The sequence below is a fragment of the Manacus vitellinus genome, unplaced genomic scaffold (assembly GCF_001715985.3).
Source record: "Manacus vitellinus isolate BGI_N305 unplaced genomic scaffold, ASM171598v3 scaffold_1_pilon, whole genome shotgun sequence".
NCBI classification, from domain to species: domain Eukaryota; kingdom Metazoa; phylum Chordata; class Aves; order Passeriformes; family Pipridae; genus Manacus; species Manacus vitellinus.
In genome coordinates this window covers 28,339,217-28,353,269 of record NW_021939396.1, presented here as the reverse complement: position 1 = coordinate 28,353,269, position 14,053 = coordinate 28,339,217, and the positions used below count along the sequence as shown (strand labels likewise).

Here is a 14,053-nt window from a genome sequence, read left to right as displayed (position 1 = left end):
AACCCAAACCATTCTTTGACAAATCACCTCAAACCTCCTTTTTCGTTTTTATTTTTTTTAAGCTTAAATCACTGCTTAGCAAGTTAAACCTAGCCTAACCTACTCCACACATTATTCTTTTTCACTCACTTCCTGTAATTTAATTTTAGCTAAGTGCACCACTGGTGTGTACACGCTTAGCATACTCTTAATACATCTTGCAGAAGCAGATACATATTTCACAAACCTTCACATTAGACCAATGTGTGATCCAACTCACCAAAAGTCCCAGAAAGGGATATTTTATTTGCTGCCACGCATCACTGCTGCTCTCCCAGGCTGGCAGCAGCAGCAGCTCTGCCTCCTGCCAAGCAGAGGATCACAGCTTGTTTACTGAGCTCTGTGTGGAGGAAGCAGAGTGCGTTTCAGTCTCGTCTCCAGCAGCCCTGTCAAGCCAGCTGCCAAGAACTGTCTTGAAAGGCTTCGGGGGGAACAAAATCTAGTACGTAGGTGGTAATAGACCGAGGACCCAAAGATGAGTGAGGTGGTGCAGGCACTACTTGATCTGAAAGATTAAAACACCTTTAGGTAGCTTCAAATATATAAAGTCATAGGAAAAGAAGTAAGTGAACTCCCTAAGTGGAAGGACAGATTAACTACCAAGTTATAATTAACACTGAGATTAGGATCTCTATGTTAATACTTGAAGTTAATGAGTACAAATTGCAAATAAATTAAACTTGTATGCTACTTATATTTCCTTATGATGTATGGAAAAGACCTGAAAGGTCTGACTGGGATTTCATGTTGTAGAAGATTATAATTTTTTTAAATTTTAATATTTAAATTAACACTCCATTACTTCCAGAAGATTTCAGACAGGTTAAATGTGTGTTGTGCATTTCCATAAAGAAATGCTTTATATAGTTTTATAGGAACCATGAAACTTGTTCAATAAGATCTCACTGCCTTTGCAAGAGCATGCCAGCTACTATGAAAATAAAGAACAAGCGGTTTCACAGAGGACATGTACACAATCCCTCATTCCTTCTAATAAGATCATTAATCAAAGAAAAATTGCTTAAGCCTTTTTTCCTCTACCCTACTAATGAAAAGTCACCAAACACTAATAAAAGTGATCAGCATTTTTCATTGTACCCAATGGTTATTTCTCTGCCTTTAGAATCGTATCTCAATTTCTTGGTTAACTGGGTACATGCTCACACAGTGTGACCACATTATGTGCACTTTGCCATGTGATCAGAGCCTGCCAAGTCTCAAAGCAGATTATTTAAAATAGAGCTTCAGTATTTTTCAGAACAATCCCTTCAGGATGTGGAGGATTGGGGGCGGGGAGGTGTTATTTCTCACCCAAGTTGGGTGACTGGATTTTAAGTTCTTTATACAAAAAAATAAATTGTTGTAAAATGCTAAGATGGGAAAATAGAAAATTTGCCTCTCTTGACAGCTATCACAGAAGGAAAAAGAACTTTGGTTTTGTATGAAAAACACCCCAGGACTGGCTGTCAACATACTTTGTATTTCACTGACCATAAATCATGACTATGTTCAGCAAGTTCATAAAGCGACAGACATCTGCATCCCTGCTTGGCTGCTATCATGCCTAAAATGCTGACAGAACCACGGCAGCAGTGACCACACACAGACTCCATAGTCTATTAAGGGAAGTTTTAACAGCTACTGAGTACCCTTAGTACACTTCCCCCCTTTTTTCTCTTTAAATGTACAAGTCTTTACTTACACTGCAGTTCTTCCAACACAACAGCAACACTGCCTAGAATTTTAAATTTAATCTTGAAAATTTAAGGAAAATCAGGCAAGCAAATACAATAGCAAGGACCGAGTTACCAAATGCTCCTTAGTAAGGGCAATTACATACAACCTAAGTGTCACTTTAGTTCTATTACCTCTATTTTTTCCTCCAAAACATTTGATTCACAAATTATACTCATTTGTTATTCCCATCCTTGCTCCAGACAAGCACATGTGAAGAGAGGCAACAAGGACTGTTGGTTTTGTTAGCATATTAGTGAGCAGAAAAGGAAAATAAAGTAGTCTTAAATAACAGACATGCAATAAAACATTATTTATCTTTGCCTCTAAACACCCTGTTTTTTAATTGATTTGCTGAGCTGGCTAATAGCAGCAAAGCAGCTGAATCCTCTACACAGTTCAGCAACACTCAGCTTTGCTTTGTAGGAATTTACCTGCTTTTGTGCCCTGGTTGGATAACGGAATCTAAACAGGCTGACGAGGAGTTACAGAAAGCATCAGGGGAAGAAAAGCATCTGTCAAGGGTTTGGTGTGTAGGAGTAACAGAATTAATTTTACTGGTCTTTTGGGCCTATTCCAAGCGGCAGTCAACACCCACTCCTCCCTCTGATGAGACATCCCTCTGTACCGACCAGTGACTTCAAATAAAAATGCGTGACTAAATAAATCATCAATGGCCACAAACAGCTTTTAAGTATCTCCAAGGCTGGAGATTTCAGAACCTCCCTGGGCAACCTGTAACCTGTGCCAGTGTTCAGTCACCCTCACAGTGTAAAACTGCTTCCTGAGGTTCGGAGGGAGCCTCCTGTGTGTTGGTGTGTGCCTGTTGCCCCTTGTCCTGTCACTGGGCACTATTGACAAGAGCCTGGCTCTGTATCCTTTGCCCCCTCCCTTCAGGTGTTTATACACATTGATGAGATGATCCCTCTGAGCCTTCTCTTTTCCAGGATGAACAGTCTTTCCTCATTGGAGAGATGCTCCAGTCCCTTCATCATCTTAGGGGCCCTTCACTAGACTTTCTCTTGAACTGGGGAGCCCAAAACTGCACACAGCACTCCACGTCCAGCCTCACCAGGGCTGAGTGGAAGAGAAGGATCACATCCAGCCACCTTCTTGTCTAACGCAATCCAGGACACCATTCAGCTTCTTTGCCACAAAGGCTCACTGTTGCTTCATGTTCAACTTGGTGTCAGCTTGGACCCCCTGGGCCTTTTCTGCCAAGGTGCTTTGCAGCCAGGTGGCCCCAGCATGAACTGGTGCCTGCGGCTGTACCTTCCCAGGGGAAGCACTTGGCACTCGTCTGTGTTGAACTTCAGGAGGTTCCTCTCAGACCATTTCTCCAGCCTGTCAAAGTCACTCCGGGCAGCAGCACAACCACCTCATGTAACAACAACTCCTCTGAGTTTTGTACTCCAGGATAACTTGCTAAAGGTACACTCTGTCCCATCACTGAGGTCACTAATGAAGATGTTTAACAGGACTGGACTCGGTACTGACCCCTGGGTACACAGTTAGTTACCAGCCTCCAGCCTGAGTAATCTTCATATTATATAGCAGACTGAGAATGATTACCAGTGAAATAATTCTGTACAACATCTCTAGCTTTACTAATACTAACAATTTAATCATTTTTCTGACATTTAGTGTCTTAAAGTCTTGGTTCTTATAAGTTATACAATTACACAAGAAGATCAATTGCCTTTTTAAAAAAAAAAAATTTGTTTTAATTAAAAATTCCCATTCTGCCAAGTAAAAAAAAAAAAAAGTGATGTGAACCAAAAGACTAAATAACCCAAAAAGACATAAACAAAAAATAAAACCAACTTTAAAATCATGATTCGTGGGAGGCCTGACTCATGCCTTCTGAAGAGCTCGAGGTTGATATATATTACCTGCAGTATTTCCCTAGCTGTGTTAACTCCCTTCGCAGACTCACTTTACTGAAACTGTTCCAGAGGGGTGAATAATTACCACTCCTTGGTTATATGATAGCATTAATTTTCCTGAGTAAGATCTATGTTATATGAGGACTTATAATTCACATTTGGTCCAAAACAACATTAATTCAGTTTCTCAACCTAGAAACTAAACAGCTTCTGTCTTTGGGCAAGTCTACACTTCTCAGAGGATTGCTGTGAAGAGGCCATGAGCTAGTTCAGACTGAGCTGGCTCCCAGACTGAAATCAAAGGCCACATCAGCACAGCACAGCACAGTGCAACTCATTATGCTAAGAAGAGGGTTTAGCACACAGTTACACCCAACCTAATAAAAGCAGTTACACTGCTTCAATAACCTGGCCTGCTTTTTCATCTAACCCTTACTTCTGTTACAGGTACAGGTCAAACTGACCAGACTTTCAGCCAGAAACATGTGCAACTCGCTCTGTGGTTTGGTAAAGTACAGTTCCCTGTACCCCTAAGAAGTATCACATGCCTGTAAAACTGGCATGACCCTACCTCGTCCACTGGCATCCAGAGTCTCTGATCAGCAAAACATGTTGAGGAGCGTTAGAGTTTTCATAATCTTCTGTATCTGTAATGGCTGAGGTTTCTTGAGCCTTGTCTAGCTATTGAGGAAATTAATTATACTTTACTAGGAGTATTTAAGTGAGAGAGCTCCTCCCTGTGTGCTAACAGCAAGGCTTTCTCAAAGGTGGTGGTGGGGTAAATTTTCAAATATGCTGCACATAGAGATTCAACTCATTTATTCTCATCAATCTCAAAACAAAATACTAGAAACAATTTTAATTCTTCTGCCAAGTCATGACTTCATAATTCTAGTTTCTGCAGTTCTTGACAGCTAGCACCTGGATCAGAGGAAAAGAGAGAGTTAACCTACCTCTTCTCCTATGGACAACACTGAAGCATTCCAATGCAGTAATAAGTTTCCCAAGCCGCTTTTTTTTCCTATCGTGTATGTGTGCACGTCTACATATGAGAAAAAGTGTGGCTTAAAAAGTATTTACAGACTTTGACATTGCCAAAAAAGCTCCAGGCCACCTTATGGACTGCTTTGTTCTCCCAAGACGTTTTACACAGCATATTCCATCTCCCATTTATCATGATGCCCTGGGAAGGCAGAGCTGGCACAATGTTTTTACCAGTAAATGCTACTAGTTTTGTGAGGTTTTTTTCTTCCAAAGGTCATCAGGTCCCATAACTCCCTGCTACCTTAAACTAATGACAGAAGCAAAAACTAAAATGAAAAAATTATTAGCAGGTTCACATGCACTGTTGAGGCATTAATCCTAGGTCTATGCCGTATATTCCGTACCAAATGCTGTGCAGGGTGCCTCAGTAATATGGATTAGTTGTAGTTTTGATAACCAACACCTGTCACATGGTATCATTACATTAACTAAACTCTAAAGTACCTATCTGGGATGAAAAACTTACAGTGTAGTTCAAAAAAATGTTTACAGACTCTGGGCTCCGGGAACTCTGGAAGCACAGTCTTGTGTATTACAGAACCACACAAAGCCAACACCTCCATTTGTGGTTGAAAATAACCACTGAAGAATGATATACAGTGGGTGGTAAAAACAGTCACAATTGTAAAAAACCAAGCAAATAATAAGCTGTGTCCATAGGGGATAAAAATGCTGTAATTTCCAAAATGCTATAAATAAGTTGGGGGTTATTGCTGCAGCACACAGACCAAGTTTGCAATCACAGGGCTATTCTTCATGTCTGTTTTAAAAAAAGCGAGCTGAAATTGTTCGACAGCAGACAGAGTGGCACCGTGTGCATTGTTTGGGCTCCCAGCGATGGTGAATTGCACTATATGGAAGCTTTGTAGAAAAGGGAGCTCCTGCCACCTCCTTGAATTTAGCCCTCTTCAGTATAAACAATAAGGCTTCCTTTTTAAGTTGCAATGTTTGTATGTGGGAACAGGACATCATCAGTCCTGCTTCCCATTTCTCCCTTTCCCATTTGGGTAAAGTTGGAGACCAAAGGCTGACCAGAGTGCCAAAAACCAAGTTTGCTGATGACTAGTGCAAACCACCTTGGTCCTCAGAGAATTTCAACATGACATTTTCGTAATTTTAATCAGAGAAAAAGACTGGTTTTCACAGTGTGGAGACCAGCTGTCTGATTATGTTTTCCATAAAAGATACAAACTGGAAGAGATTCAGAAAAGTGTATGTGCACATTTCGTTTTATACTTCAGCAAATTTGAGCAGGTCATAATTATTCAACAATTCAAAAATCATAATACAGTCTAAGTTCATCTTTCAAAATGCAGGGGAATTTTGCCCTCCAATAAGCAGGTGCTTACCTGACAGGTAGGACAACTTGGAAGCCAAGGAGGATGAGGAAAGAGCATGGAAGTATGAAGACTGCTTTGATTTCAGATAGCTATTTAGTATCACAAATGTCAGCAATATGGCACTGATAGATGTAAACCATCTGACATTACAGGCACAAAGGAAATCACTGTCATATAAACTTACAAATCCTCCCAAGTTGCTTACTTACGTCACTACTTTTTTTTTGACAGGTAAGAAATACTTTCCAAAACCAACCAACCAACCAACCAACCAACAACAACAACAAATCAGAGCTGATTACAAAAGAGAAAATGTTGTGTGAAAGGACAGGTAACTATTGATGTTGACTAAATAAGACTATAGACATAAGTATTTTAGTAAGTTTTGTAATTTCTGCTTTAATTATGTATAAATGAGCAAAAATTATTTACAGAACTTTCCAAAAGTATTAATAGAAGGTACATATTATATACTGCTGCAATACAGCCACCTCTAAAACATTGTGACTGCTTAAGAAGACACAACAGAACTGCAAACTCTAACAGTTCAGTGGCAAAATATTGGTAAAAAACTGAGCAATAATATGTAAGCTAAAAAAGACTTACTAACTTCTACAATACTGAATAGATATAATAATATAAAACTGTAATTAGTTAGAAATCTATGTTATATTTACATTGGAAATATATATTAACAATCAGTATTGAAAAAAACAATACCGAGAACGAACCTGAAAGGAGTGCAAATATTTAGCAATGGAGCACATGAATGAGGCAATGGGAGAAAATGATGATGGAAGGAAGGAAGATAACGCATTCCCTGTAAGAAACTGGTTACACATTTTCTCCATGTTCTTATAAGAGTTTTTCTACTGTATGGTTACTACTAGACAGACTTGTAAGAAAAAGATTGACTTGCTGGGAATGAAAACCTAACAGAAGGGAAGCAGGGAAGGAGGAGAGCACTGATTTAATGCCAATGAGCTACCAGCAACAATTTGAACACACAGAGAGAATGAGAAAATTCTACCAGTATAGTTACTGTGTTCATGGGAATGAGCTTACCAAAAGTGGGAGTTAAAAAAATATTCCTCAGAGGACCCTGAGCCCTTTCTACGCAAGACTACATCACAAAAATCAGAAGCAATTTTGGACACTAACCCAGTATCACGTGCATTTCATCAGTAACTTCAACATACATTTATAATTTAAAAAAAAAATCACTAAGTGTCTATGGGTTTCCAGTCTCTTTCTTATGACCTGTTTTCTTCTGCATCTGCACAAGTTTGAAAACTGTACTTGCCAAAGCAGCATTTATTGTATCACTTGTACTGCTGGTTAGCAATTACCTTCTTTCCCCTCAAGAATTACTCATTACAGATAAATGCTATTTTGCTGGTAACGAACAGCCAGAAGGAAGTAGACCACTGTAAAAACAAACACGTACAACTAAAACCAGCATTACTGCAGCAAGATATGTTTCCTTTATATATCACATTACCTCTTTTTTTTAGCAGTAACAGTTCCATCAACATTCAAAGCTTGACATGAAAGCTGTACGATGTGCCAGGCTGCCAGAGCAGCACTACTGCAGTCAGCAGCAGTACAGGACAGGGAAGAAATACATACTCTAAGGAAACCATCATTAAGTCTCTCCACTGCCACCAGATACATATCCTGTAGTGGCCCATACTACTTCTCAGAGATTTTGCTCCCAGTTGGTCACAGACACACGGCTGAACATTAATTTTATGCCTGTGATTCCTCTGGCAAAGAAAGAGTAAAGGCCTTGGGGATGGGAGCTGGATGCTGGGTCTCTCTATCAGTCCAGCACCCTGACAGTTGTCTGGTCTCCATTTAATTTTGAAGGAAAGTTAGAAAGGTTATGTCTTCAACATCATCTCTCTAAACCTTTCCATAGTAATCTTGCACCATGACATACATAACAGTCAGGGAAACAAGCGTTCAGCAAGCAAAGAGTGCATTTACCACACCGACACCTTCCCTTGTGCAGGTATCTTTGCCACACACCCAGAGCAAGATGCTTTGTGTGAGGCAGCTCAGTCTGGCTGAGATGCACTCAGTGTTGAAGAAACATATTCACATGGCATCAAAATGAGTAGTTAATTCCAAACTCACCCTCCAGGGTAACACACAGGGACTTTGTTTACTACACAAACTGGAACTAAACCAAATGGTGTCTTATTGAAATCCTTCCCCCTGAACAGCATTTCTCTCCATGGACCTCTATTTCTTTTTTTACAAGTTCTTTTATGTCAGCATCACCTTAAATTTAAGACTGTCTTAATAAAATGAATATGCTAGAAAACAACCAGCCTTATTCATATTACCTAATCTAAAAAGATATATTATTTTAAATTGGATTCCCTTCTGTCCTTATCTACAAAATATTTTAAAAATAGAACAAAGAGAAGAATTTAAAATGTTTCCCAAATAAAATTCACCTTGGCAGTCATTCAAACAGAGTAAATATTTTGATACAATTTGCAGAAAAAGCATTAGGTAATATTTTATGATGCTCATTAAGCTGTCACGTTCTAAATCACAACCAGCATCAAATGATTTCTTCCCTTCTCTACTATTTAAGTTTGGCAAATACACACTGTATAAAAGGTGTCAAGTAAAATTGCCACAGGATATACTGGAAATCCCTGCACCAGCTGCATACTCAAGCATAAAGGAAGTATCTTTCTGATCCTACAGCCTGATAATACTGGAGTTGCTGGAGGGTTACAGCAGTCTTTGAAAATAAAGCTTCATTACACTGGCATGGAGAGGTGCAGTTTAATCCTCTTTGGAAGCTGGTCCTGCAATCCTACATTTTAGAAAATTGCTGAAAGCCATTGTGCTTTTGATGGGAATTGGTCATTAAGAGTACAGGTGCAGACCATGCAAGAGGCAGTGTCAGCACAGTTCCTTCCCGTATTTTCTGCTTCTTAGGAATTCCATCTGATAATGTCAGAAGCAGGTTGTAACAGCACCTTTATGCCATGGATAAAGTTGTTGCTCATTTGGAGATATAAGACAGATACTTTCTTCTTTAGGACTTCATTTCCTCTGCATGTTAAAAGAAAATAAAAAATATACCAGTTTCTTCCCATAGCTGAAAAGGAACCTTACTTTCCTACAGATACTTTCTCATTTGTATAAACTTTGGATACTTAACAGAATTGCTTTGCTCTTGGCATAAAATGCAAATTTAATACAGCATTTAAGTCAAACTGTATCAAGAAACATGTTTTTACTAATTATGGTATATCTTTAATAAGTCCAGCATATATTACATGCGATTTTGAACTTGTAATGGCAATAAATACTCCTGACACATTAAATAAATCCAAAATAAAACACTGCTGAAATTTATAATCAAATACACCCTTGTCTGACCCCAGTGAAATTTTACCAACAACATGCTTCATCTCTAAGCTGATGTATTCTTCCAGTATCAATACCACCAATGCTGATAGCAATTCTATGAAACAGCTTTCCCAAAGAAGGAAAACAATCAATGAGAACCAAACAAAAATGGCTAGCAGATTCTTCAAATGCTTACTGTTTAAATTTTGCATCATTACTGTTCTAAGGTTTCTTTTACTTAAAGTTTGTGGTGGTTTGTTTGTTTGTTTTTTGTTTTAAAGGCTGACATTTCTTTTAGTAGAACTGATGGAAAAAATGTATTTATGGAGCTACTTTAAATTTTCCAAGTGAGGGACACCTTTTTTCATAGTCATGTTTTTACTCAAGACAGTCTTTAGGGTGGAATCCTTTTTTATGGTCACATGGTGGTAGCACTACAGGGTCTTTCACATGGACATTCCAAGAAATCACAACTGTTAGGAATCAGACTGAGCAGTTTAAGATAACAAGTTTTACAGACAAGAACCTCTTGCAGACTTTTTGATTCTTTTCAAGTAACCTGTAGCACTTTCGAAGAGCACAGGACATCATATAAGAGAAAGAAAATTTTATTACAGTATCATGAAAATAGTTGACTTCTGGTGAGAAAAAAGCAAAATGACCAAGGAGATATCAAAAGCACATGTCCTCACAAGATACTTCCTTACATAAATGGCAAGAGAGGGTTTTTTTCCTCTAAAGATGTTAAACTAATATTTTGGAGGTGTTGCCAAAAACCTGAAAAGACAGTACAATAAAACTGAAAATCAGTATCGGAATACAGGTACTAAAGAGCCATGTTCAAGACTGACTTCACAAAAATGGTATCATGAATTTCCATGTCTGAAGATTAAATCTGGTTCTTCCGTCCTGAACTGATGGCCTCCAAAAAATCATCTGTTATCTGTAAATTAAAATGCCTGTTCTTCTCCTTGGCACTAACAATAAACATTTTGCAAGCAGAACACTAAACAGTTCTACTGGTTACATGCACATACAATATGATGATACAGTCACTTTTGTCAGCAAGTGAATTAACAGAAATAAGGGTAACAAAAATGTTACTGCAGTCACCAGTGTAAGCTGGCACAGATCTAAATACACACTGTAAATTCTACCCAGTTACTTTCAAGCTTTGGTAGAAGATACTCTAGTTTGACCTTTATGCTGGTGATCAGAAGCAGCTATTGCCTTCCAAAGGAACCAAAGTGTGCACCAACAGACTCTAAGGAGCAGATGAAGCCTCATTCAAACAATCAGAAGCCACCTCACGATTGCAGGCCTTGATTCTCACGGGGGACTTCAAATGTCCTTATGTCTGCTCAAGCAAAAGCAAACACAGAGGAGAGTGAGCAACCAGAGCGAGTGCCCTGGTGACATTTTCCTACCAGCAGTGCCAGACAGCCCAAGCAGGGCAGGTCTTCTGCTGGACACGTTCACACACGGGCAGGTAAGAACTGCTTGGGCACATCATAGCTGATGTCAGCCTCAGCTGCAGTGACCAACAATGAGAGCTTAAACACCGAGGGAAAGTGAGAAAGGCAAGTGGCAGAAGAGAGATGTGGGCTTCAGAACAGTAGACTTTGGATTATTCAGGGAAGAGAAGGAGCTGTCCTGACGTGATAAAGTGCCTAATAGAGGTCACTGATCTATAAGGACAAACTCCTCAATGCTCTAGAAGGGTCCTTCGGTGCAGAAGTTGAGCAGGCCTGGCAGAAGGCTCCTGCAGCTGAATAGGGAGCTTCAGTTTGAACTCTACCACAAAACCAAAATGAATGGTCATAGATTGAGATTAATATAGAAGAACTCCTCAGGCATGCAAGAATGGCCTTGAGAAAGGCAAAGCTCATCTCAATTTAGCATTAACAAGAGATGCAAAGAGCAAAAAGGGCTTCATCAGTACAGCAGCAGCAAAAGACTAAGAAAATCTTCATCTGCTGTCAAATTTGACAGGCACAAACGACTCAGTTCATCCTGGGATATCAATCACACTTGCTTTGAAAGTCATAGACCTGTCAAAAAAAGGAAGTTGAGTACAAAAATGCTCTGATAAAATACTATCACAGCTTTGCACACAAATGTGCGATTATTTTTGTTAAATCTCTTTTTGTTAAATCAGCTATTTCAGAACTGATTATAACAGGAATCATATTTAATGTTTAGAACCAGTGATGTTGCAGATCAATAAAGATGCTCCTCCTCTCTCAGGGAAAAAAGAGGGAAAAGAGATGGACTAAAATATTCTGATGCTATGAATGCAAAAATATGGTATTTTGCCTACGTATTAAAAACTAGGTGCTAAAGCAACCTGGAGACAAATTAAATAGACAAGAGATCTTTGAATAATATATAATCATAACATGCTAAAGACAGTCAAGAAAGTTTATAAATACTATTTCCACTAGAATTCATTGCTTCCTTATCTTTTAGCTCTCTAACTACTGTATTCTTAAGTGCAGCTGTTCTAGTTCCACCACAGTTGTTCTACCTCAGGACACAGTGAAACTTTATGCCAAAATCTATATAAAGTCACCTGCTACAATTTGGAATATTTGACCACATTAGCACTGATCATCTGCTATGAACCATATTATCACAAATAACATGTAAACTCCCCAATAGGTTACCTCATGTTTACATATTTAGCATAGATAGTTCCTGCCTAAGAAGCAACTTACATGGAATTAAAGTTCCACATCCACAAAACTCACAAGGATTTCAATAAACAGTGCTTGTTTTAACAACTCTGATGATAATTATTCCTCTTTTCTTCAGTGACAAAACACCCAGTAACTTCCTTTGCCCATCATTAGTTGGAATAATGTAGATAACAATAAAGCAAGTGTGCAAAGGAACCTCCATTCCAGACAATGATGTCTGAGCTACACAGATCTGTTTGTGATCGTACTTTCATTCTGCACAATATGTTATCTTCCACAGTTTAAACCACAAGATTCATACAATCTATCTAAGCTCAGTCCAGAATGGTCAAGTCCCTTTGGCTAAGCATTTCACCGTTAATCACCTACCGTAACTTTATTACTTACTTTCCATCAACTTCTGGTCTTTTGCACACACAGTGAAACTTGCCACCAAAATCTATATAAAGATCATCTTCTACAATATGGAATATTTGACCAATGGCAATTTTATCTTTGGCAGGCCCCATCTGAATTAAAGGAGAGCGTCTCAACATGGATGCAAAGGATTCTGATTTCTCTGAAGGAACCTACAGACAAATAAGAAAAAAAAGAAAAAGCATTTCACAAAACGTGCTATCTGAAGGAAGAATTAAATAGAACTTGTAACATACAAAAAGGCTTGATTCATTGAATAACAAGTAAAGATTTCATGTGTATGGTACATTTTTAGCAAGACTTCTAAGGAGGGATCTCGTACATTTCTCCATCTCCGAACATTTTACACATTAAAGGTAAAGCTTTTATTAATTGAGTCATAGAAAAACATCACACTGTGCATCTCCTGATAACATCAGCAAGTTCTACTATTGGTTAAGTAAGTTAATTTAAAAATGCATTCCAAATGTAGGAGATGCTCCTGAAAAGAACTTTGCACATCTCTTTGTTATCTCCTCTGTGAAAACCAAACCAGAATTAGTACTTTGCAGCTATTCATGCAACTATTTAAAAATGAACAGTACTTAAATCATTATTTTAAAGAACAAAACCATTTTGCCAAGGCAGCAAAAGCAGAAAGCATGCCAAGGACTAATCCAATAAATGAAAGAAAAAAAAATTTGAACCATCACTTCTTTCATTTTTCACTCTACAAAATCAAAGTAAGTAAATAAACAAAACGCCAGTTTCTTCTCATAAAGCTTTGAGAAAATGGGAGAACATAAATTCCTCCTGCTATTCTTCATGGAGAGAGAGATCTCTGTGACCTGAGAAAGTTGACTATCATAGGCTTCCCACTGTATGCCAGGTGAAAATATCCAGCTATATCAAAGTGAGACTCAATTTCACATATACTTTCCCTGATATACTACATTTGACCACTTTTTAAGATTACTGCCTTTGAAAAGCAATTAGTAAGAAAGCCTTCTTGCTAGTTACAAATGAAATGGGAGAAGCATTTTGGAAGCAATACCTACCTGAAGGTGAATCTAAGGAAATAATATTATAGATGGCTAAACAGATGGAAAAAATTACAGCCTATTAATTTTTCCCCACATTTAGCAGTAATTAACTGATAATAATTACTTTGTGCAAGATTTCAAACTATTTTGGAACCAGAAGAAGAACTAAACTGAACAAAATAATCAAGCAAGTTAAGGTTTAGTGATCTGCTGGCTTCAAAAACACACTTTCCCATTGATTACTTCAAGCAGATGCTGAAAATCCATCTATACTTTACATGAACAGAGAATAATGCCATCATTTTCCACTTGTACATTTGGAAACTTTTATTCTTGGGGAAGTCAAAACATGAGACAGTTTTGAATTCCAGCTTTGCTGGAAGGCACAAATAGCACGAATTTTCTGATGGGACATAGCCTCAGGAATCATAAGCTGGAGATCTGACACCTGGTAAATTTGCTGCTTCAGAAACAGGAACTGTTAAATGTGGCAT

At 38.3% G+C, this 14,053-nt stretch overlaps 1 protein-coding gene across 1 annotated transcript in view; it reads right to left on the bottom strand.

Moving 5' to 3' along the window:
* The window catches only part of MRPS28 (mitochondrial ribosomal protein S28), a 74,688-nt gene that overhangs the window by 46,662 nt on the left and 13,973 nt on the right, over window positions 1–14,053 (bottom strand). Inside the window, exon 2 of the mRNA XM_029959302.1 lies at window positions 12,508–12,689. Within this exon, the coding sequence (XP_029815162.1) occupies window positions 12,508–12,689 (182 nt within the window). The remainder of the gene's footprint in view (window positions 1–12,507; window positions 12,690–14,053) is intronic.